The sequence below is a fragment of the Dermacentor variabilis genome, chromosome 5, assembly GCF_050947875.1.
Source record: "Dermacentor variabilis isolate Ectoservices chromosome 5, ASM5094787v1, whole genome shotgun sequence".
Lineage (NCBI taxonomy): Eukaryota > Metazoa > Arthropoda > Arachnida > Ixodida > Ixodidae > Dermacentor > Dermacentor variabilis.
In genome coordinates, this window is record NC_134572.1 from 179,795,558 (window position 1) to 179,818,603 (window position 23,046).

Below are 23,046 nucleotides of genomic sequence, written 5' to 3' on the forward strand. Positions count from 1 at the left end.
TTCCTCTAGACTATTCTCTCTCACCTTATCGTCGTGGGTGTTACAGGTACTGTATAAATCTTTAAAGAACTCCTCAGCCACTTGAACTATCTCATCCATATTAGTAACGATATTGCCGGCTTTGTCTCTTAACGCACACATGCGATTCTTGCCTATTTCTAGTTTCTTCTTCACTGCTTTTAGGCTTCCTCCATTCCTGAGAGCATGTTCAATTCTATCCATATTATAGTTCCTTATGTCAGCTGTCTTACGCTTGTTGATTAACTTAGAAAGTTCTGCCAGTTCTATTCTAGCTGCAGGGTTAGAGGCTTTCATACATTGGCGTTTCTTGATCAGATATTTCGTCTCCTGCGATAGCTTACTGGTTTCCTGTCTAACGGCGTTACCACCGACTTCTATTGCACACTCCTTAATGATGACCATTAGATTGTCGTTCATTGCTTCAATACTAAGGTCTTCTACCTGAGTTAAATCCGAATACCTGTTCTGTAGCTTGATCCGGAATTCCTCTAGTTTCCCTCTTACCGCTACCTCATTGATTGGCTTCTTATGTACCAGTTTCTTCCGTTCCCACCTCAAGTCAAGGCTAATTCGAGTTCTTACCATCCTATGGTCGCTGCAGCACACCTTTCCGAGCACGTCCACATCTTGTATGATGCCAGAGTTCGCTCAGAGTATGAAGTCGATTTCATTTTTAGTCTCGCCATTCGGGCTCCTTCACGTCCACTTTCGGCTAACCCTCTTGCGGAAAAAGGAATTCATTATCCGCAGATTATTCTGTTCTGCAAACTCTACTAACTCTCCTCTGCTATTCCTAGAGCCTATGCCATATTCCCCCACTGTCTTGTCTCCAGCCTACTTCTTGCCTACCGTGGCATTGAAGTCGCCCATCAGTATAGTGTATTTTGTTTTGACTTTACCCATCGCCGATTCCACGTCTTCATAAATGCTTTCGACTTCCTGGTCATCATGACTGGATGTAGGGGCGTACACTTGTACTGCCTTCAATTTGTACCTCTTATTAAGTTTCACAACAAGACCTGCCACCCTCTCGTTAATGCTATAGAATTCCTGTATGTTACCAGCTATTTCCTTATTAATCAGGAATCCGATTCCTTGTTCTCGTCTCTCCGCTAAGCCCCGGTAGCACAGCACGTGCCCGCTTTTTAGTACTGTATATGCTTCTTTTGTCCTCCTAACCTTACTGAGCCCTATTATATCCCATTTACTACCCTCTAATTCCTCCAATACCACTGCTAGACTCGCCTCACTAGATAACGTTCTAACGTTAAACGTTGCCAGGTTCAGATTCCAATGGCGGCACCAAAGTGTAATTGGTCACTCCCTGCTTCGCATGCTCACCGCCGTGGTTGCTTAGTGGCCATGGTGTTTCGCTGCTAAGCACGAGGTCGGGGCATGGAATCCCTGAGCCACGGCGGCCGCATTGCGATGGGGGCGAAATGCGAAAATACCCGTGCATTGAGATTTAGGTGCACCTAAAAAAAAAACACCAGGGGGTCCAAATTCCTGTAGTCCCCCACTACGGCTTGCCTCATAATCAGATCGTACTTTTGGCAAGTAAAACGCCATAGTTTTTTTTTGCTGCGCATGCTAGTCACCGCTTCCCGGCAACTGCAGTTATGGAACCGTAATCTTTACCAACAAACGCTTGTACCGAACATATGTGCGCGAAGGCGAGCTTCCTATTTCGTTTTATCTTTCTTTCCCCCGCACCGCCGGCGCCACCGCTGGATGGATGGATGGATGGATGGATGGATGGATGGATGGATGGATGGATGGATGGATGGATGGATGGATGGATGGATGTTATGAGCGTCCTTTTTGGAACGGGGCGGTGGGTTGCGCCAGCAAGCTCTTGCTATTATACTGCCTAATGTCCAACCTAGGTTAAACAATGAAAAAAAAAAACACTGTGAACTACCACGCCCAAATTTTCTGATCCCCTAATGCGAACTGAGCTTTTGTACGTCTCTGTTTTTTGTCGTTTCCCTACAATTCTTCCACCAATCCTCCAATCGCCTCTTACTAATGCCTACTGCGGACATGTTTGCTTTACCACTGCTCCCGCTGGACCCAAGGGCTTCAAGGAGGCCACTGGTGCCTAAATCGACTGCTGGGTAGACGTCTTATTATTCTAATAAATCATGCTCCGTCGTTTCCCTAGCATTACCGCTTCAAGCCCATGCTGCTTATTCCTTCTTATATCTTGCTTTATAGGTGTGTGTTCTAAGGCATCCCGGTTTCGGTTCGAAAAGTATTGAGCTTCCCTTTGAGTTATCATAAATTGTTTCTTTCGTGATTTCATTTTTTCCTCGTAAATAGTTACTCATGGCAGGTGTCTTTTCCATTGCCGCCACCCATGAGATTATTTCAGCCTCTCTGACTTTCCTCTTGACCTTCATTGTTGCTGTGTTGCCCACCCTACAGGATATGCTGATAAGCTTCCTTGTTCTTTTCCTCCACTGTTAATCAACGTTATTCCTGTGCACATGCCTGAACACTCTCCCAGCCCATTTACTTTTTTCCATATTCCTCAGCGGTTCTTCATACTCAATTTTACTGCGAGCTTCACTCACTTCAAAACTAGTCCAGCCCATATCACCCTGCACAGCTTCATTTGTAGTCTTCCCGTGAGCGCCCAATGCGAGGCGACCCACTGAGCTTTGGTTCCCGTCGAGTCCTGATTGTACCCCTGATTTAAAGGAAACAACTGCATTTCCAAAAGTAAGTCCTGGAACCATTACACCTTTCCACGTACCTCGGAGGACCTCGTACCTATTGTATGCCCATAGCGCTCTGTGCTTAATTATGGCTGCATTTCTCTTCCCTCATACTGTTATGGTTTTTTCCTGTGTTTCCATATATCTTTTGCCTTCGTTTATCCATATACCAAGGTGTTTATATCCTGTTAGCCGAGGTATTTCTTGGCCCTTTATTTGCACTGTCTGTTCACTGTTCACGAAATTTCGAACCTAAATTGTTGCCTTGCTGTCCACAGATATTAGCCAGATGTAGCAAATCACTTTGCTTGTAGGCTAGCAACACAAAGTCGCCCGCATAAAACAAACCTGGGAGTTGCTGCTCTGCTACTGTACCCGCCTGTTCGTATGAGAGATTAAACCCGATACTACTTCCTCCTAGCACCCTCTCCATCCTCAGCATGTACATCATAAACAGCGGCGGGGATAAAGGGCACCCGTGCCTCAGTCCCTTCTTGATGTGAATTTTCTCCTCGCTCCTCATCCCTTCCCATTCAACGCAAACGGTATTTTCTAGGTAAATCTCTCTCAAGCGCTGATGGTCGGAGGCGAACGCCATCTGCTGGTGCGGAAAGGAACTCTCGCTCGCACGCTGCATTCGCCTCTCGAGTGTTTGCCTAACACACGCCGCAGACCCAAGGGAAGTGCAGCTATAAAGCACCGCGGAGGCATGCATTGATAAGCTGCATAGAACACCCCTTACCGCGCCCTAGCCAGCGCTTGGAGGCGCCTGGCGCGTTTCGATGAGCTGTTCGACTGGGAGAAACCGACGCAGCATAAACATCACGTGTGTAACACGACACCATGAACACACACACACACACATGCACACACAAACGTGCGCACACACATATAGTAATGGATTCAAATATGGGGGATATTTATTCATTTTATTTATTTATACATACTGCAAACCTAAGAGGTTTATCGCAGGAGTCGGGTACAAAATTTACGGTGCCACACACACACTGCAAAAGGGGGTACACGATAAGTCAAAGGTACAAGGCACACATCAAACCATTAGTGAACATAATATGAAAAAGAAGAAAGACGGTCTCAATACATACATCATGGGTATGAACCATTGATTGTTTTAACAAAATTATCAGCTGTCAGTTTTCGGGGAAGCTGGTTCTACAATTATATGGATCGGGGGGGAAAAACCATATTTGAATTGGTCAGTGCGAACGTACAGGGGTGTTGTATTTAGTGGGTGAAAATTCCGTGTGTAGACGCTTTAGCAAATTTAATGCATTCCAAGGATGAGGAACGTTCAGAGTTAATGGTAGTGGAAGGCATTTCAAAACTTTCTACATTACGCCGCTCTATTAGCGAAGAGAGGTTCAAGAAGGGAAGGTTAGAAGAGTGCAAGAAATTTTAACGATTTATAACGCCTTTATTATATCGAATAGCTTTTTTCTAATGGATTCGAGTTTTTTATGCCGGATTTCGGGCATGGATTCCGACCGGATATATTATCCAGCCTGTGTATAATTCACTGCAAACAAAATAATTTCTTCTTTAAACATGCCGCTCCTTAGTACTAATACTTATCCCTCGCAAACCATACTTTAAGTACGCAGGCGTACACAAGTATGTTCATGAGCCAATTACACCAAGACTGCTTCGCTTTACGCCGATGTAAACTGAAGTTGAGTCTGTCAATCTCTATCGTTTCATTGTCTGTTCTGCCAATGCACTCTTAATGTATCTGCGGAAGTCGATTTGTGCCATTTTCGGAGGCCATCATCATGACCACGAAAAACTTGCCGCTTACGCGAGACGAGGCAGAAGAAGCGGACTGTCCTGCCGCCAGCCATGCGTCGCCGTTCGAGCACGAGCCGGCGCAGGTCTTCGATGACGCTGAGCGGGTGTCCTGGCGAGTGGAGCTCGAGCTCTTCAGAGCGCAGCTACGCAGACACCTCGTGCTCGACCAAGGAGCCAGCAGAGCCGCGCAGCGAGGTTCAAAGGTGCGTCGTCGTCGGCACTGATTCGCCACAGTGCAGTCGCTCAGCAGCGTCTCGCGTTGGTCTCGCTGACACGTCATACTAGGGCGCAAAGGCGTATAGCGTGGCCTACACACGTGGCGACAAAAAGAAACACACACACACACACACACACACACACACACACACACACACACACACACACACACACACACACACACACACACACACACACACACACACACACACACACACACACACACACACACACACACACACACAAATGTGTGTGTCTGTCGTTCTTGTTTCCTTTGTCGTGTGCGCTAAAACTACGCTTTTTAATGCGCACAGATGTTCCAGATGCTGCCAAAGGACCTGCGAGTAACCGATGTCTATATAGACGGGTATGTTACTTTAACCCTTTGAAGGCCCTCACCAGCGCAAGCTTCTTAGTGGAGATTGAGTCCATACTTGTCATGTCGTTCCATAGCGGGAGCAAATATGTCTGATTTATTGATGGGTCCATGATATTTGCGTTCTCCCGCAGCGCATGTGCTATAACGTGAGAGCATGGTATATACAACAGCGAAGCCTATTCTCTTGTAATGTGCCTTTACTGTGTCCGCGTATTCAGTTGTTTAGTCTTGGATTATGGCGTGGGTCATAGTGGAGTGGAGAGCTCCGTATTTTTTTTTGTTATTGATCGCCTGGTGTCGTTTAACCGACGCTCAAACGCTTTTCAGAAAATATGCGCCTAGACCTCGTTGTGGAGCATCTGGCCTCTAAAATTGTTTCTTATATATGTAGACCATATGAGGTTAGGAAAGCTACCCAAAACACGCCTTCTATAGTGTAAATACACACAAAAAAATTAATCGATAGCGTTACCACTGCTGTTGACTTTGTTGGCACTGTTGTATGCTTAATAAAAGCGAGCAGACTCTATAAATACAAGTCATGGCCAAGTTTTATCGCTCACTGCAAACACTTAATGAAAACCAACAGAAGAAGTAACAAGGTAAGATGAAGCTTCTGAAATAACCAAGATTTAAATAGTTTTCAAATCACAAAATTTCAAGAAAAAGAAGATATTTTTTGTTTAGGGTTATACAGAGGGGCAGTGGTGCAAAGATGTGACATGCGCTGTATTTGGAAGGACACGGCAACATATCTCGTGAACTGACACCTGTTTCATTAGTGCCATTAATACATTGGTGTCCTTGAGCAGAGGAAAACTGGCTCACTCGTGATAGTGGATTGTAAGATTTCAATTTTTTGACTCGATTAAAAGATTGACAATGCTCCCTTCAACGCACATTCAATGTTAGCCGGCCAGGCCCCCAAATACTTTCATACAGTACGAAGAATGTGGGAAATCACGGAACGAATTCCCGAAACATATTTATTCCCGCCACGGCAGCCAAATACCTATGGCGTTGCGTGCACAGGTTAGCTCGAGGTCACGGGATCCATGGCGACCGTATTTCCATGGAGGATAAACGCAAAGCTTCTCGCGTACGAAGAACTTAAGTGGTGAAAATATGCAGTCACTCGCTATGGCGTGTCTGCGGCATGCGGCACGTAAAATGCCGTAATTTAATTAACATATTTGTGTGTATGTTTAGCGCCACAACCTTTCTTTTCAAGGTGGTCTCGCTCTAATCCTTACCCGTCAACGTACCTGAGAAATACAATCAGACTGCGCAGAAAACCGAACGTGAGCACGAGGCCACACGTTAGAACCGGTGTGACAGGCGGTGCATCATGGACAACCGCCAAGTTAGGCGGCACATCCCGCCTCGCTGCATTATCATCAACGCTGCGGGATTTTACAATCGTTCGATCTTTGGCACCCGAAACTATTACCGTGGGCAGATATGCCGCATCTACGAGGCTGAGAATTTTGTGCTGTGAAACTATCAAGCTGTGTAAACTGCACTAAAGTTCTGCTCCACTTACAATTAAACACATGTACCACCTCACCTAGATCTTCGATTTGCGATTTAAACCAAGTAAGAGTAAAGCACGACGTTCTCGTCTTCCCTCGAACTTGATAGCGACCGGCTGGTACTATTCGTGATTTACGGATATGTTTTATGAAATGCGGTGTTATACTACAATGCAGAAAAACACTTTACTAAGTTTTTTTAGTGGGGACTCACCTGTTGAGTCGTAGGGAGCGCTGTTCGCCAGACGCATTTTCATGCTGCCAAGGCCATCCAAGCAATGTGTGAACACATTTGCCAGCATACTCATGAATACAAGATCACCGCAGCGCTACCTTTACCTCCAGGTAACTACACTCAAACCTCGCTATAATGAAACGGGATAGAATTAAATAATGGACTTAAAGAAGTAAATGAAATTCGCCTTGAAATTATCATTGTATATGGAACCTCGTTCTAATTAAATTGTCTTGACGATGAGTATAACAAGCTAGATATGTCTCCGGAACCGAAATATGTCCGTCGGTTGCGTACGCAGTACATCGCTTTCCGTGTAATCCGGCACTCGTTCGACACGCCAAGTCAAAACTCCCGCGTCGCCGCATCGAATACGCTGTGGAGCAATACTGGTGTTTCTCACCGCCGCGCGAATCGACGCACCTGTGCACAACATATTAACTATATGGCGCGCAAGCAGCGGCTCACTACTGCACTTCTCCACTGACCTCTCTTTAAAGAATACATTGTTGCGCCAAAAAAGGAAAATAAAGACTTGGGAAGGAAGAGTACGAAAAGACAGATTGAGCGCTGAATCTGTCTCAGCGCTCAATCTGTCTTTTCGTACTCTTCCTTCCCAAGTTTTTCCTTTTTTGGCGCAACAATGTATACTTTAGATCCCAACCAACTCGCCCAGCAACAAGTTCTACTTGACCTCTCTTTCTTGCATGTGACTGGCTGCGCGACTGGCGCCACGCTGCGCTGGTGCGAGAGATCAGTGCAGTCATTTGGAATGCGCGCCACGACACGCGGGGAGGCGCAGCTGGATGTGGCCTCCGAGATCGCCCTGGAGCAATTTCGGGGATGACGCGCAAGCCTGCGCGGCTACGCACAGCGGGGCGAGATATTAGTGTACGCACTACTCTCTCTCTACGGCGAGCCACACAGGCAGCGTCAGTTGGCCTTGGCCTTCGAGGTCTCCCCGGCGTAAACTTGGGGGTCAGGCTTAGGCCATGCATTCACTTCTGCCCCTCATTGCGGCGTGCTGCGAAGGCTGGCAGCTAGGCGTGTCCTCCGAGATCGCATTAGGCAGCCGTGAAACCTCGGAGGCTACGAGCCGGCCGAGCCAAGCCGCGGAGGCAAAGTTCGTTTGCTTCCTCGATGACGCATCGAAGCGCTTTGTGGTGTGCGTGTGTAGTGTTCCTGTATATGCACCCCCAAGGAGTAAAGTTGCGCATAGGTTCGGCGTTATGTTCCAGCTATGGAGTGAAGCCACTCCTCTCGCGCGCAGAAGGCAAATGCCGCGCGGTGTTCCATTTGATTTTTTGTGCGCTGGTCACCAACTACATGCGGCATTGTGTCACAAATGCTTAGCAAGATGACATTTTTAATGCCTACTCATAGCGCTGCTGAAACAACACTAAAATCAATTGCTTGGCTGGTTCTTTGATATATAATAGGCTAGGGACGTCACTCCCCCACGTCGCAAGCTGCCGTCGCCGCGGCAGCTTGCGCAATAGTAGTCTTTACCGGGAAACGTATGCGGGGAGCGCTGCATGCTCTACATTGTTATCAGGAGCACCGTATCATCACCGATGTGGTTTGGATGCTTGTTCGTGTTTGTTCTTTATTGAAACAAATGCTTTAATAATAATATTATTTGGGGGTTTACGTGCCAAAACCACTTTCTGATTATGAGGCACGCCGTAGTGGAGGACTCCGTAAATTTTGGCCACCTGGGGTTCTTTAACGTGCACCTAAATCTAAGCACACGGGTGTTTTCGCATTTCGCCCCCATCGAAATGCGGCCGCCGTGGCTGGGATTCGATCCCGCGACCTCGTGCTCAGTAGCCCAACACCATAGCCACTGAGCAACCACGGCGGGGCCAACAAATGCTTTGCTGCAGGTTGTGCGCGTGACAACAAATACTGTATGCACTTTTCCCTTCAATCGTAGAAGGTCTTTTTTTTAATCGCTTAAGACAATTTTTTCCCGCACGTCGCAGAATATAACGACAAACCAGAGGCTGACAACTTCTCTGTAAATTCTCACTATCTAGATTTGAGAATGCCAAATGTCTGCAAGTAAAGCGTTCGCAAGCCACTGCACAGCTAGATTTAGAGCACTGTCCAGTCATACGTATAGGCAGATTTACTACGTTGTTTTTTACATGAACTCTGAAGCGTATGTAAGAATGGCACACAAAAAAATCTAAAATGCGTAACTTGATTGTCTGATGCGTGTGGCAGTCCGGCCCTAGTGACGATGCGCTGCTCGCTTCCGTCTTGCCTTGCCAGATGTAAGGGGAAAAAACGCTTTTTGCGACGTCAAACAAGCTGCCGTATACGAAAAAAAGAGAACAGGCACATTAGTGAATTGGCGTCTTACCCCGGGGCCCAGCGTAGCACTCATATTTTTCGCACAGTTATCTAAACTGCTGACTTCTGATAGATCTGGTATCTGTATGATGAACCACTAATTTCTAACTGTCCGGCTGACTGCTGCACGATTTTTGTTGATATTGAAGTATACTTCAACAAATTATTGCGCGCTTTACGTTCATTGAGCCATCATCATCTTCGTTAAAGCGAAACAGCCTTATGTGTCTATGTAGCCAGTGACCTCGGCGAAACTGCGCCGTTACAAAGAATGGCCGACGCCGCGACAAGTTAAAGCCCGTCAAGAAATGCTCGGATCGACGTCACATTTCCCAGGGAAGTTTCCGTAAACAAAGTAAACTGATGCCTTTGAAAAGAAAATTTGGTACATTTCGGTCCGGGTGGGAATCGAACCCGGGCCTTAAGGATGCGAGACGAGCACCCTTCCCTGAAGCCAGTGCTGCTCCACGTTCTGACTTTCAAAGGTGTGCACAGTGGGAGCATTATTGCACACGTCACGTCACGGCCCTCTTGCGTACGTCATTGGGCTGCACACTTCATGGTGCGGAGGAGGTGAAGCCACGTCATGAGTGTAAAAAATGAGCGCTGATGACGTTCCGATTATACAAACGGTATAATGCTTTCGCATCTCCACACGTAAGAAGTCCTAAATGTCTGCAGAAGTTTAAGTTTAGTAAATGCTGCCGCACCACGTGTTGTTGCGCAGAAAAGCGGGCGCGCGCACTCTGAGCATTGACGTCACCGTCGGAGCGGCGGCGGCGGCGGCAGCGTTTGTCGGCGGCGAGCAACGCAGGAGCGCGCGCGCTTCTTGCAGCTCGCGAGAACGGCCTCCCAAGTAAGCCACTGCGGGAAAAGGGCGTGCAGCTGGGCCTTGGCGAGGAGGTCGCCTTGGTGCCACACGTGTGCTTCGCATTGCGGCTCGTTACGTCTTGCAAGAAGTCTAGCCCCAATTCTATAACCTAATGGCTTACCAGTATGTTATACAAATATGTCTAACGCCGATTACATTTCGTCATGTGATGCCAAATACGCAGCAGGCTTTCGCCTTCTTGTATTACAAGGGTGCAACACCTGCCGAACTTTTATACACTGCACTGTACACAAAGAGCCACTACGTGCCTTCTTAGAAAAGCGAACCCTCTGACGCGTTGGTACTGATTAGCATGAATGTTAGCTAATCTCTACGTGTGTGGCCACGCATGTGTTGTCGACAACTCTACGGCACATGGGGGCTAAAACCCCCGTATCTTACAAAAGTATTGACAGCTGCTGGCTGTGTCGCATGGCTTGTACCAAAAAGGAAAAAAAATATTTATGTTGTGTGCGCCTGATGCGCCGCGATACATCAAGTGGAATATGAGCTGGCTCGTAGTCTTCAACGTCTTTCGCTGCTAGCTTTTATTTTCTCTTTTTGTGAATAAGTGAAGAGCCCATGAATTGAGAAAGGCGGGTCGGTTTAAAGAAAATTTCTGCAGTGGAAATGATGTCTCAAAAGTGAAGCCAGGCATCCACGATATTAGAGGAGCCACAATAAAACAATAATTTAATGTCTAGCAAGACACAGTTAGTAAGCTAACTTAGTAACTTTAGATTCCCTGATGACATTGCCTTCCTTAGTAACTCAGGGGACCAATTGCAAGGCATGCTCACTGTCCTGGAGAGGCAAAGCAGAAGAGTGGGTTTAAAAATTAATCTGCAGAAAACTAATGTTTAGCAGTCTCGGAAGAGAACAGCAGTTTACCATAGGTAGCGAGGCACTGGAAGTGGTAAGGGAATACATCTACTTAGAGCAGGTAGTGACTGCGGATCTGGATCATGAGACTGAAATAATCAGAAGAATAAGAATGGGCTTGGGGGCGTTTGGCAGGGATTCTCGGATCATGAACAGCAGGTTGCCATTATTCCTCAAGAGAAAGGTGTATAACAGCTGTGTCTTACCAGTACTCACGTGCGGGGAGAGACCTGGAGGCTTACGAAAAGGGTTCTACTCAAATTGAGGACGACGCAACGAGCTATGGAAAGAAGAATGACGGGTGTAACGTTAAGGGGGGATAAGTAGACAGCAGATTGGGTGAGGAAACCAACGCGAGTTAATGACATCTTAGTTGAAATCAAGAAAAAGAAATGGGGCTTGGGCAGGACATGTAATGAGGAGGGAAGATAACCGATGGTCAGTAAGGCTTACGGACTGGATTCCGAGGGGAGGGAAGCGTAGCGAGGGACGGAAGAAAGCTAGGTGGGCGGATGAGATTAAGAAGTTTGCAGGGACGACGTGGCCACAATTTGTATATGACGGGAGTAGTTGGATAAGTATGGGAGAGGCCTTTGCCCTGCCGTGGGCTTAACTAGGCTGATGATGATGATGGTGGTGGTGGTGGTGGTGGTGGTGGTGGTGGTGATGATGATGATGATGATGATGATGATGATGATGATGATGATGATAAGAATTTGCCTCACGTTGCACAGGTGTTTGAAATGGTCTCCACGTGCCGATCTGTGTACCTTTGCGAATCTTGAAGCGACTCATGGACGTTTGCTCATTGGTCGCGAATGGAGAACAATCTCGCGCGTGGCGCACTTAGTCTGCTACGCGCTCCTGGCCCTCACCAGGAGGCGCAATGAAGCTGTCGTCCAATCGCGTAACTCGGCAGTCAGTTCAAAGCGGCTCGCCGACGACCCAATGACTTAACGGCGGCTGCTTGAACGCGAATCGAGTGTTCGTCTGTAGATGATGCTATCGCCAGAGAAAGCCACAACCTCAGTACCAACTATATGTCACTTTTAAAATTACTGTCCCAGCAATGAGTGATGTGGCCAAGATAATTTTTGTTTCAATGAAATCTGTTGCCGTATCAACCTGTCAGCTAGGACGGCCAGGAAAACGAGACGCCAAGAAAACTTTTCGTAACGACTTCGTAACGAGGAAGAAAAGCGCAGTCGCGACGAGGAAAAGACCGCACGAAATTGCGCTGACGGAAAAAGTAAATGCAGATTCAAGAGGCAAAAATTGTTGTGAAAAAATGCCAGCAGCTATAATGAGCCTACAAGTAAATTGCTACTGAAATTATTCATTTATCTATTCTAAATACCTCGCAGGCCCGAAGAATGATCATATGGCAGTGATCACAGTAACTGAAAACTGATCGACGGCTTCAGTCGAAATTCTTTGGATTGTTTTATTTATTTTACTGTTATTGAAATACCTCACGCATACCAGCCGTGAGGGGGAAGGGGGAAATGATGGGGGAATGGCCTAATGAGAATAATTGATTTGCCTTGCTTATTCCACGCAAGAATTAACCACCTAGCCTAGGAACGCAGTCTTATAATGAGAATTCATTGCCCGTTGGTGGCACTAGAACAAAATACAACAAAAAATTAAGTATATAAACCCTTTCTAGTTGGAAAAAGCAATTCAAATCAGCACACACAATTTAAACAGAAATAACCGACTACGGCGGAAATGTATTTTACTCTACAGTTAGATTGACTGTCTTTAACACGTTGCGGCGTGTTCCTCGAAGTTACATTCGATTGTTTTGGGCTTCAAGTCAGTGAGGAATGCGCGGAAGCTTTCTTTAGATTTATGCATTCCGCTACGAATCATGTAAGGAGAATACCTGTTGCCTAGCGTTGCGTGTCGGGGGCAAAATATTCATTAGACATTTGCAGTACAATAGAAAGGTAATTGCAGTACAATCGAAAAGTAATCGGGCAAACGTTTCAGGGCCACCACCGATGTCTTGGCTGTCTATCCTAATCGCAGATGTTCCCCCTATAATAAGAAGCAGAATATTGAAATAGAACTGCAGCGAAAACCCAAAAGAAACGTTGCTTGTCGCTAGAGCCGGAACTGAACCGGAAAGTTACGTATAATGCCGTATTGAAAGCGAAAAGAAAAAAGAAACGGTGTTCGGATGAGGTTGGCCATTTATTCTGAAACTTTTTATCTATGCATCGCCTGCATTTGTGGCTCAATTATGGCACCTCATACGTAAATGCATGCACTTTCCCCCGATTTGATAAGTAGCAGCACCATTGTTAAGGTTTTCAACGTACCCCGTCGGAAAGGGGGGGGTGGGTGGTTAAGACATATTAGTAATGCACTCGTAAGTGTTTCAAATTATGGGCAACCATCAAATAATTTTGCGGTATTCAGGGAGTTATGCACGACCGTTGAAATAAAGCGCCTCCAAGCTGGATGGTGGCTTTTAGTTGGCAAGGGCTGCAGTTAGTGTAATGAAAGTGACATTGCTTCTGACATATGCTTCAAAATGTGAATTCTAATTTGAAGCTTTCTTTGCTGACTATCTTCGGTCGTTGCAAACGCGTTATCTATAATAAACGGGTATGACACGTGCTCGTGCTGATGATGGCCTTGGGAGAAATGATAGAGAGAGGGGGAACTAGCATAGGGTAAGTTAAGATTGCTCGGACAGAAACACCTCGCTGAAAAAAATACACGAGCTTCGAGGATCCCCTTTTTTGTGTGGTTTCTGCCCACTTGACCTCCTCCACTGCTGGAAACTTGCGAGCCGCTGAGAGGCGCGTGGTCCGCTTATATTCTTGCGTCGGTCCTGGGTAAAGGCTGTGCAATACTATGCGAGAACAAAGACGTAGGCTCGCTTGCCGATATTGGACCTCAATCAGCGTTCAGTAGATGTATCTGCTCCGCTATGACAAGCAGTCTTTTCTCTCAAAAAGACAGACTGACAGCATCAGAGGTGTGAGAGCCGCGTCCGTCCTTACTCTTCTCAAGCTAACTTTGACCCTTCGTCCATGTTTCTGACAAACAGGATCCGGTGGCCGAATTAACTAAGCATTTCGTTCGTACCAGATTTTTGTAATTGGCTGATCGCCTTTGCTAATAATGTGTACTGCATCAGGAATGGCCGCAATTCTCTTTCACGAATAATTCTAGCGTAAGAGCTTTCTGTGAACCCGGGTTCAGGGCCTGTATTCACAAAATTCTTTGCTAGTGCCAGCTGGCAGTTGAAAAAAAATGTTACTGGGCCGTTTGCCACAGCATTCGGTGTTAACAAAGCGAGTCACAAAGGCTCTGTCAAAATCTTTAGTTCGCGCCGGAATACATTCAAGGCTGTGAATGGGTCATTCGGACAAGAACGCGAATATATAGTCGTACCCTTCTGTTTATTTCCGTCATCCCTCCTCATGACCCTCCTCCTTTTCTCCTCTTTCCTTCTCCGTTGTTGTGATCGGCCCTTTACTCCGCGAGAACATTCGGACACGGAGAACGATATATTGGTGAACGGGTCGACGACCCCGTCAAACTGTCCTCAACTATGACGATTATTGGCCAGCAATGGGGTTCTTCGATGAGGGGTTCTGTCAAGACGGGTTCATCCAGCAGTAGCTGAGCCAGAAAGGGGCATTCCTTCCCATCACCTATCATCCGCCTAAAGTGCTGTGGCCGCATCGGAGAAGGGGTTAGTGTGTCTCCGGCCTCCCCTGATCATGTAGAGGGATGTGTGTAGCTCTCTTCTGAGAGAAAGGGCTGCCAACCTCCGGATTGGTGGGACATGATGTTACGCGTCTCCTTACGCTGGATTGCGGGAAGACGGCTGGGCTGTGACTACGTAGTGGTTAAAAAGAAACGGACGCTTGGGGAGATCACCTGCTAGAACTTGATAATGAGCATCTTATTTTTCTATACTTCTTGCAAAACTTTCAAACATATTGTAATATAAACGTGTTTCTTCAAAGGTCTTGGATATCACGCCCAGCCCCACGTTCCTTTACTCCTCCACGCAGAATGGATGCTACAAATCTTGGGACCCCCGGTCGCAACACTACGCAGAAAAGAGCAGCAGGCCAGAGCAGCTGGCGGCATTTCCCCAATAATTTCTCCTATCTCTTTCTACCTGAAGTTTCACTTCCTATAGATTCAATTATTGGTATTGGATCTTCATAATTCATTTGTGCGACAATACGAACTACACGGATAACCATTATGAGAAACTCAACAGCAGCGCCCGTCAAGCATTCAGTGTTACAAAACAAAATTTCCGTAATATTTCTTCAATTATGCAAACTGCACTGTCTGAACTGTCACTTTTTTCTCTGCGGAATTCAACCGGCACTGAACCGTTTCCTCTGAGTCGGAACGAAAATCCAGAACGAAAAAAAATTTTCGGCACGACACTCTGGTAAGAAGGGCTACCTTTTAGCGCAAAAGAAGTCTTAAACTATAATGGCATGAGAAAGCGAGAATTCTTGTTTGAAGAGCATCCACTTAAATCGCCAGTCACCGGTCATGCGCATGCGCTTTGGCGCCTCAACTGTCCAGGCAATGCTGTGACTGCCTGGGCATGGTCAGTCCCATGTGTGCTTGCTTGCTTTGGAAAGGTACACAGCAGCTATCATCGCTGCCTAACGTTTTGGATGCACTTTAACTCCTCCTTACACCATGTTTCGTGTCTTGGTTACTGATGCGGGCTGAGACCAGAGACAGCAAAGACGTAGCAGCGCCCGAGATGCTCTTTTCTTTATTTTCTTTCATTTGCGCTGCACACTGCATTGATGATAATACTGGGAAGAAGAATGAATCTGAAAACGAATAGAAGGTTTCCAGCTCTTTTGGGCTGGCTGTCCATTTTTCTCTTCGAACGCACCTGATCGCACCAGTATAAAACTATTTACTCAGTATTATATTATCTTTTGTCGCAGCATTTCCTACTGCAAGGAAATTTGAACACAGGATACGCTTCCTATAGGACACCTACTAGCGATCCTAGTCGGAATTTCTCACTGTTCAGCTAACGGACCCGTAGTGTACAATGGATCTCAATGAACGCGAATTCAAAGCCCTATCATGAGTTGGGCCTCGGTTAAAACGCGGCAATAACTAAAGGCTCAATTTGAACTTTTAGTTTGATGTATCGGTGTTTCCTTCTATACGGGAGCGAACAACTACAAAATAACAATATTTGTTTATATGCGGTTTAGCGGATGCATAAACGCACATTTCATGATTTCAAAATAAAGCATTGCGGCTAAGCATTGCCATGTTTACATGTTTCTACTTCTGTTAGAGAATGAGCGCCAGGGGAAGCGCAGCGCCGTGCACGAGGCCGGATAACTAGGCGGTAATTTAATATGTCAAAATTTTCAGCCAGAATGTGAGGCTCGCTAGCCCATGCGAGTGGTAATTTTGAATGCGTGATAGACTTTTTTCCGGTACTAGACATAAAATAGAAGGACTGCGATCACGCTGTCGATGGTGATCCCTGTGCGGTCTTCAAGTTTTGGCTCATTGACCTGCTCCTAAAATTTCACTTAGGCCGGTTGCTTGAAATGCATGTTTATACGGAAGCACCGCCAACACAACGGCACTGAGAAAAATGACCACTGAATACAGGGCCAAATAGCACCGTGTTTGGTGCTCTTTCTAGTCTGCGCACGTGCGTAGCTTACCCTGCTGTTCCAATATGCCCTTCATATTGCTGTTAGTCTTGTGTTCGTCCAGAACAGTCTGCCCGCATTGCGTTTGGTACCGTGTTCTTATGAGTAAGCTATGCCTGTGGTACATGTTGTCCTGCCCCGCCTCCACTTCTGCAATAGCCACCTCTGCTCAATGAAGCGCGTAACGGCGGCTGTCTATCGCCGCAGCTACCTGAATGCTTCGTTCAGCATGGCGCCCGAAGTGGCCGGAGCGATGCTGCAGTTTCCCGTGGACCTGTACCTCCTGATGCGCAAGAAAGGTCCGGCGAGCAACGTGCTGCTGTCTCCCTGGTACCTGGCCTGCATGATGGTGACCGCGTACCACGGCTCGTCAGGAGCCACCCGGTGGGAGATTGCACGTGCACTCCACACGGATGACGATGGCAGCATCGTGGCGCGGCTGGGCGACCATGCGAGCCGCCTTCTCAGCCGCAACTACCGCAGGCCACGGCACACCCACTTGGGTACGAGCGAGCACAATTCGAACGGCACCGGTCTGGGGCGTGAGGCGGGCAAGAGTCGTGCGCCTGGCCACATTGCTGTTTCTCTTACAGCTCTTACAGCTGGAGATAGCCTTCAGAATTTCATATTCTTGCCTCGTTAGAACAGCTGGCTCCTTCATGTGATATTATCGAAGGGGTGATAAGACCACACGACACGTGTTCGGCCTTCGCACAGAGTTTTCTACTAAATTTACCAGAAGGAACTCTAGCGCTGCCACACTTCAGCTACCATGAAAAGGATGGCTAGTACACGGCTTTATCTGATCATCGTGCTGACCTTCTTTAAACGTCATTGTGACTTTACTTATGATGTGTTATCTCCGATAAGATGCCTTAGTTGTCTTACTCTGTTCAGCTTAAATGCTGAAGCAGCAGCCTATCTTCCTCAACGCAAAGCTCAATTAATAACTGCTAAATGCCTAATCGCTGCAAATTTTTACATTTATAACGCTATAATTTCTTAGCAAAAGTTATTTTGCAAAGCCATGAAGTCATTTCAAAGCTGAAGGACAAAGTGTAGGCAAATTAATGTATTAACACTCATTCAAATGTTGGCTTGACCAACACACCACCAGCTCTGAGAGACACTAGCATCAAAGTTGCCTCTGGTGATTTTTGTGGAAACCTCTATCCTGTTGCCACGCTCCTTTAATACTTTTGGATTGGTCAGGAAGCTTCCCCGAAAGATTCACTTACAGACCGAAGGTGGCACGTGGTACGATCACGTAAGCAGAAGGGCATGGAGTGCAAACAAATAAGACCGTGGAGATCTACTAGAATGACAATAAAGAAATTAGAACGGAAAAATTGTTCGATAACACAAAGGGAACTGCATTGCTATTTGCGGCTCGAGCTGGTTGTCCCAGGAAGAAACATACTGGAGCAAACGTTGGCAAAATGCAAAAATGGCAGTAGACCTTTGCGCAAAGTCTGCGTACACACAGAACGTACGTTTGTGGCATCTGCCCACAGTCTGCTCCGATGCTCTTCTACTTCAGTAAGTGCTGTGATGCGTCGAGCGCATGCGCTATAAGAAACGTTCCCTTGGATTTAAGCGGGAGTAATGGGACCAGAGAATAAAAGTACCGAAGAACCCTGCTGTTTTTGACATACAAAGATGAACAATACTGATTCGCGTCTTGATACGTTTAGCGCTGATCTTTGTACATTAAGTTTCGGTTAGTAAAGCACGAACCCGCCTGACAGCCACATTTGAAGAATTCTTTTTTTTTTGCCACGCTAGTGACTTGTAGGGCGAATGCAGGGAACACGGCTAAAATGAGCGACGAAATTTGTATTTTCACCAATTAAGGTGGATGCTCTCCGAAAGGGCAAGAAGTTCCGCACTATGTGCATCTATGAAGAACGCCATTCCGAGAACAGCATCAGGGTTGTCCTCCCAAAGCACCTTTAGTATAGTGCTAGGGCTCACTTGTGGCACTTACACTGATGCAATGCGAGGCCGAAACAGTTTTAGAAAATTCAAACGTTGCGTTATAGGGGTATGCGAGCAGAGAATCGAAACTGTCTTTTGGGTCATTCTACTCTAAATCAACCAGTGTCTTTTTGAAGTTTTCAGATATAGCCGAAAAAAATTACTCGTTTGTTGAAGTTCAGAAATCGCTCTGCACATCTAATTTTGTTGAAAAAATTTGGTAGCATTTTGGCTACAATTTATCTTTCCTGTCCTGCTGAGACAGAAAGCATTAATAATTTTTTATCAAGGGCACACTGTAAGATTTATTCGTTCAGACGGTGTATAGGGCAAGACAATGAAGCAATGTGACTGCCAAAAGAACCAATATTTCAAATATTTGAGAACTTCGAGAAAGTTTAGTTTCAATTTTTTTCAGGAACACTGGGCATTCCAGAAGCCACAAGTTCCATATAGTACGGTAGCCCGCTTGACATAGCACTGCGAAAAAAATATTTCAAGGACCTGCCGATTGCCTAAAAAATAACTGTAAAGCTCTAATTTTCTGGCGAAAATCTTCGTGGTCAAAGCCAAGAGTAGCTTTCGTGTTCGGTTTAAAAATATATGTGATATATAATTAGATAGCTGTACTTGTATGCTATTCGTGTGAGAAGTTACAAAAAGGCATCGCATTCTAAACGCGAATTTCATTTTTATTTTTGAGTTGGCATCAGATTTTCCTTGACGTCCACGTAAGCTTGCCGGCCTGGGACGCACACGACAAGGCTGGCTTTGTCTGCAACGCTGATGATATATAAATGGTGCCAAGGTCTTTGTTTTATTGCCAAGAGATTCACATTCTACCGCAGCGTGGCTTGTGCGTGGTGTGTGCCAAGTGAAGCATACAGCAATGAACATGGAATATAATCATGCGTTAAATTAGTCAGGGAGCCCTGCAGAGCTAAAATGTATGTTTCATGCAGTTTATGATAAGAGATTCTTCCGCTTATATTGTCAGTAAATCTAATAAGAGCGCTGCTATCGTTCGGGCAAATCATTTGAAGAGACATGACGCACTGCAATATAGTGCGACGTATCAACCTGCATTACGACATGCAATACAGTGCGATGTATGGGGAAAATGACACTTTGGTGCCCTGCTCCGTGGAACCCAAAGACTTGAGTGGGTGAGGTGGGCCTGCACCGCAAGAATCAGGAGACGGCGACGAAGGCGGGGATTCTGAGGATGAATAAAAGAAAAGTAGAAAAACTCCATTCATTTCAATGGCACATATGGTTGCGACTCTATGCGAGTCTCGAGCGGTTCTGCCCAACACGGGCGCCACGGCGGCCTTAATGCCTCGCGTACAGTCGTTACAATCTGTGCAGCTGTCCCCACAGAAAGGATCATTCACTCGTCGTGGTCTTGTGGTAGTTGATGTTGGCTTTGGAAAATTGTGGAGCTCGGAAACTTGTAGAAGTGTCAGTGACTTCGTGGTCCGCGCCGTCTTATGTCCCCTTGTCAGGCTGGGAAGTCAGCGACCTCCTCCCCTTCGTTGCTTCTCCTTTTGTCCACCACTTTGTGTCTGGTCAGGGCGTGGCAGGGGCCATAGGGGTCACGCTTTCTTGGGGATGAAGGCAATTACCTCGGCACGGGAAAGCGTGCTGGAATATTTACCACAATTGAGAGCTTAAATTCCAGGCTGACAATAACAGCCCGTCTGCCACCAGAGGAGGTTTCGAAAGAGTTGCAGCGTCCAAGCACTGGGAATGGGCCGGTAGACCCCGTGACTGTGCTTAGTTTCGCGGTTCGTTCCAAAGCATGCCAGGTGGCACATTCTGGAAGTAAACCACGCCAAGCCGAAGGCGCAACGAAATCGAGAACACTCGATCAACCATGAGAACTGGCAGGTGCACACGTTCTTCAATTTAAATCTTATGATAATGATGCCTGCAGCCCTCGTTCGAGATTACCGAGAGTTATCAAAATGAAGAAAAGCAGACTCCAGTTCTTATTTTATCCAACCTAATGGCTTACATGCTTGTTTCTCTTTCGCGAGAAAACCACGGTTATCGAGACATTGAAAGCGCATTAAAATTGTTCGAAGAGATAAATACCGTCTGGTGAGTTGCTCGTTCGGACAATGCTACCTTCCACTACCACCGCCTTTAATCCAAAATGTACTGGACTTTGCTGATCGCTTCTTCTGTAGAATAAACTAATTGATAAAGCCGAATTTAACGACAATATCAATATCTACGCTCTATCCGCATTCTATCGCGCACTTTGGAAAAAAAATTGCTTCTGCATACGCGCTTCAGCAAATCAAAATTCAACAGTGCTAGCCGATAAACGGAACGACTCTTGAAGTACACAACATGCTTTGTTTCGACAAAGCTACAATGTCAATTCTTATCTGCAAAAATGTGCGCGACCACAAGCCACCATTGTTACAAAACGTGCGTCGCAATATTGTTCGCGTAAGAGACTCGTATAACACAAAATACAACGAAACTCGCAGCCTAACGCGAAACCTTTGAACTTACAAGTAATAGTTTCTATGGAACTAACAAAACTAAAAAATGCATCACGCTGTATTCACGAAAAAGAATATTACGAATGCGCCCCATTCTACAATTATTCCCTATTAATGCCTCCTCGTGTGACCTCCACTTGCTTTCTCGCACCAGAGAGAGAGGCCGTAAAAGCGAGAATAGCCATTCTACATTGGTCCTCGCTCTCGCGCCGCATTACACTTCAATAACTGTTTGGCCCTGTTCGTACGCGCATGTCCGAGCCAGGTTGACCATTTGAACCGCACCCCTATTTTCAGAGAAGCGCCTTGCTCTCTTGCCTTCCGCATTTGGCGACGCCTCCATTTTCTCAACCGCCACAATGAATGAGTTCCAGTTCTGTGCCATGGCCCGTTCTCTTGTCTTATGGGCCGCCGCGTGGTGGCGTCCTTAATATTTGGCTGCGCCGAGTACTTCGCTCGTTTGCACCATCTGAAAAATCTTTGCCTTGCCAGACGGTCATAGAATGTGCCCATTAAATTCCCGAGCGTCGGGCTCATGTCTTTCTTAGCCACCATGGTACTCTCCTCTCTCTTTGACGATTCCCCAATGCCGCTCAAGTGCGGAGGTATGAGGGAGTTTTTCAGCGCCTTGACGCATTTAGAGCTGCCGAAACAAGACTCGTCTCCGCAAAGAACGTATCCGGAAGAGTCACTGCTTCCGTTTTCGCAAAAGTAATCGCTATCTTCTGTCGCGATTCGTTCGTTATCAACATTTAGTAGGTATAAAAAGCCCTCTTAATGTAGCAGCACCAAATCAATCCCTAATTCCTCTGCTAATCTTTGCTGCTGTATTATCACCGGCCCGGATACTTCCTCGCTAGCGTCTTTTTCAGCGATTTCATCAGCTATGTGTGTGCTTCCTGAGTGTGTATGTTATGAGGCTTCTTTGATTTACTTCTCTGCCATGCGTTATCTCCGCCGTGATCGCCTGAGTGTTCGAACCCATAACAGCTTGAACCGTATGTCGGCAAAAAGTCAGGCTCTTTTTCTTCAAGAGCACCTCCAAGCGATTCGAAAAGAAGTAGGAAAGGTAGGGTTCTAAGAGCGCCCAGTTATCGTCGTCGCCGTCCACTAAAGAAGAAAACAATTCTAGGCTTCCAGCAGCTGATCGGAAGGTGTCCAGTGTCAGGATTGCGGGCTCAATCCCATCGCTCGTAACCCTTTCTGAGATTGGAGTTTGGACAGATTTACGATACTGCGGCGTCAGTTAGAAATAGCCCAAACAGCCCCTGAATGTTCAGGTTGGCTATGGGCAAGCGAAATCTGATTTCTACTGCCGCCTACATGCACATTTCTCGGTGAAATCCTCAGGTTGCACATAGTCAGGGTGAGCAATGTCCATTGTCGCAGCTCAGCGCCTAAGTACCTTACATGGCGTTCCGTTCACTGCTAGGTCGCAAAAGTAGGGTTCTAAGAGCGCCCAGTTATCGTCGTCGCCGTTCACCGAAGAAGAAAACAATGCTAGGCTTCCAACAGCTGATCGGAAGGTGTCCAGTGTCAGGATTGGGGACTCAATCCAATCGCTCGTAACCCGTTGTGAAGATTGGAGTCCGGCCAGAATTAGAAGGTAGCTGGCCCATGCCGTCGTCCAACTTATCCACGCTGGGGACGTTGACGAAGGGAAGGACTGCTTCTCATCGAGAACGAGTAATATGGGTTTCTTTGCAGTACCTACATGCAGTTCATCAGTCTAGTATGACTGCGAGAGAAAAGTACATCAGCCTGACATGACTGCTTGAGAAAGTACATCAGTCTAACATGACTGCTTGAGAAGGAGTGTACTAAGCAGCCGCACAACAGCGGT

At 46.5% G+C, this 23,046-nt stretch overlaps 1 protein-coding gene across 1 annotated transcript in view; it reads left to right on the forward strand.

The window, feature by feature from the left end:
* Positions 1-4,598: 4,598 nt before the first annotated feature.
* Positions 4,599-23,046, forward strand: part of LOC142583726 (ipis-1-like) — a 43,318-nt gene continuing 24,870 nt past the window's right edge. The window contains exons 1-2 of the mRNA XM_075694214.1: positions 4,599-4,750; positions 16,918-17,213. Coding sequence (XP_075550329.1) covers positions 4,599-4,750; positions 16,918-17,213 — 448 coding nt within the window. The remainder of the gene's footprint in view (positions 4,751-16,917; positions 17,214-23,046) is intronic.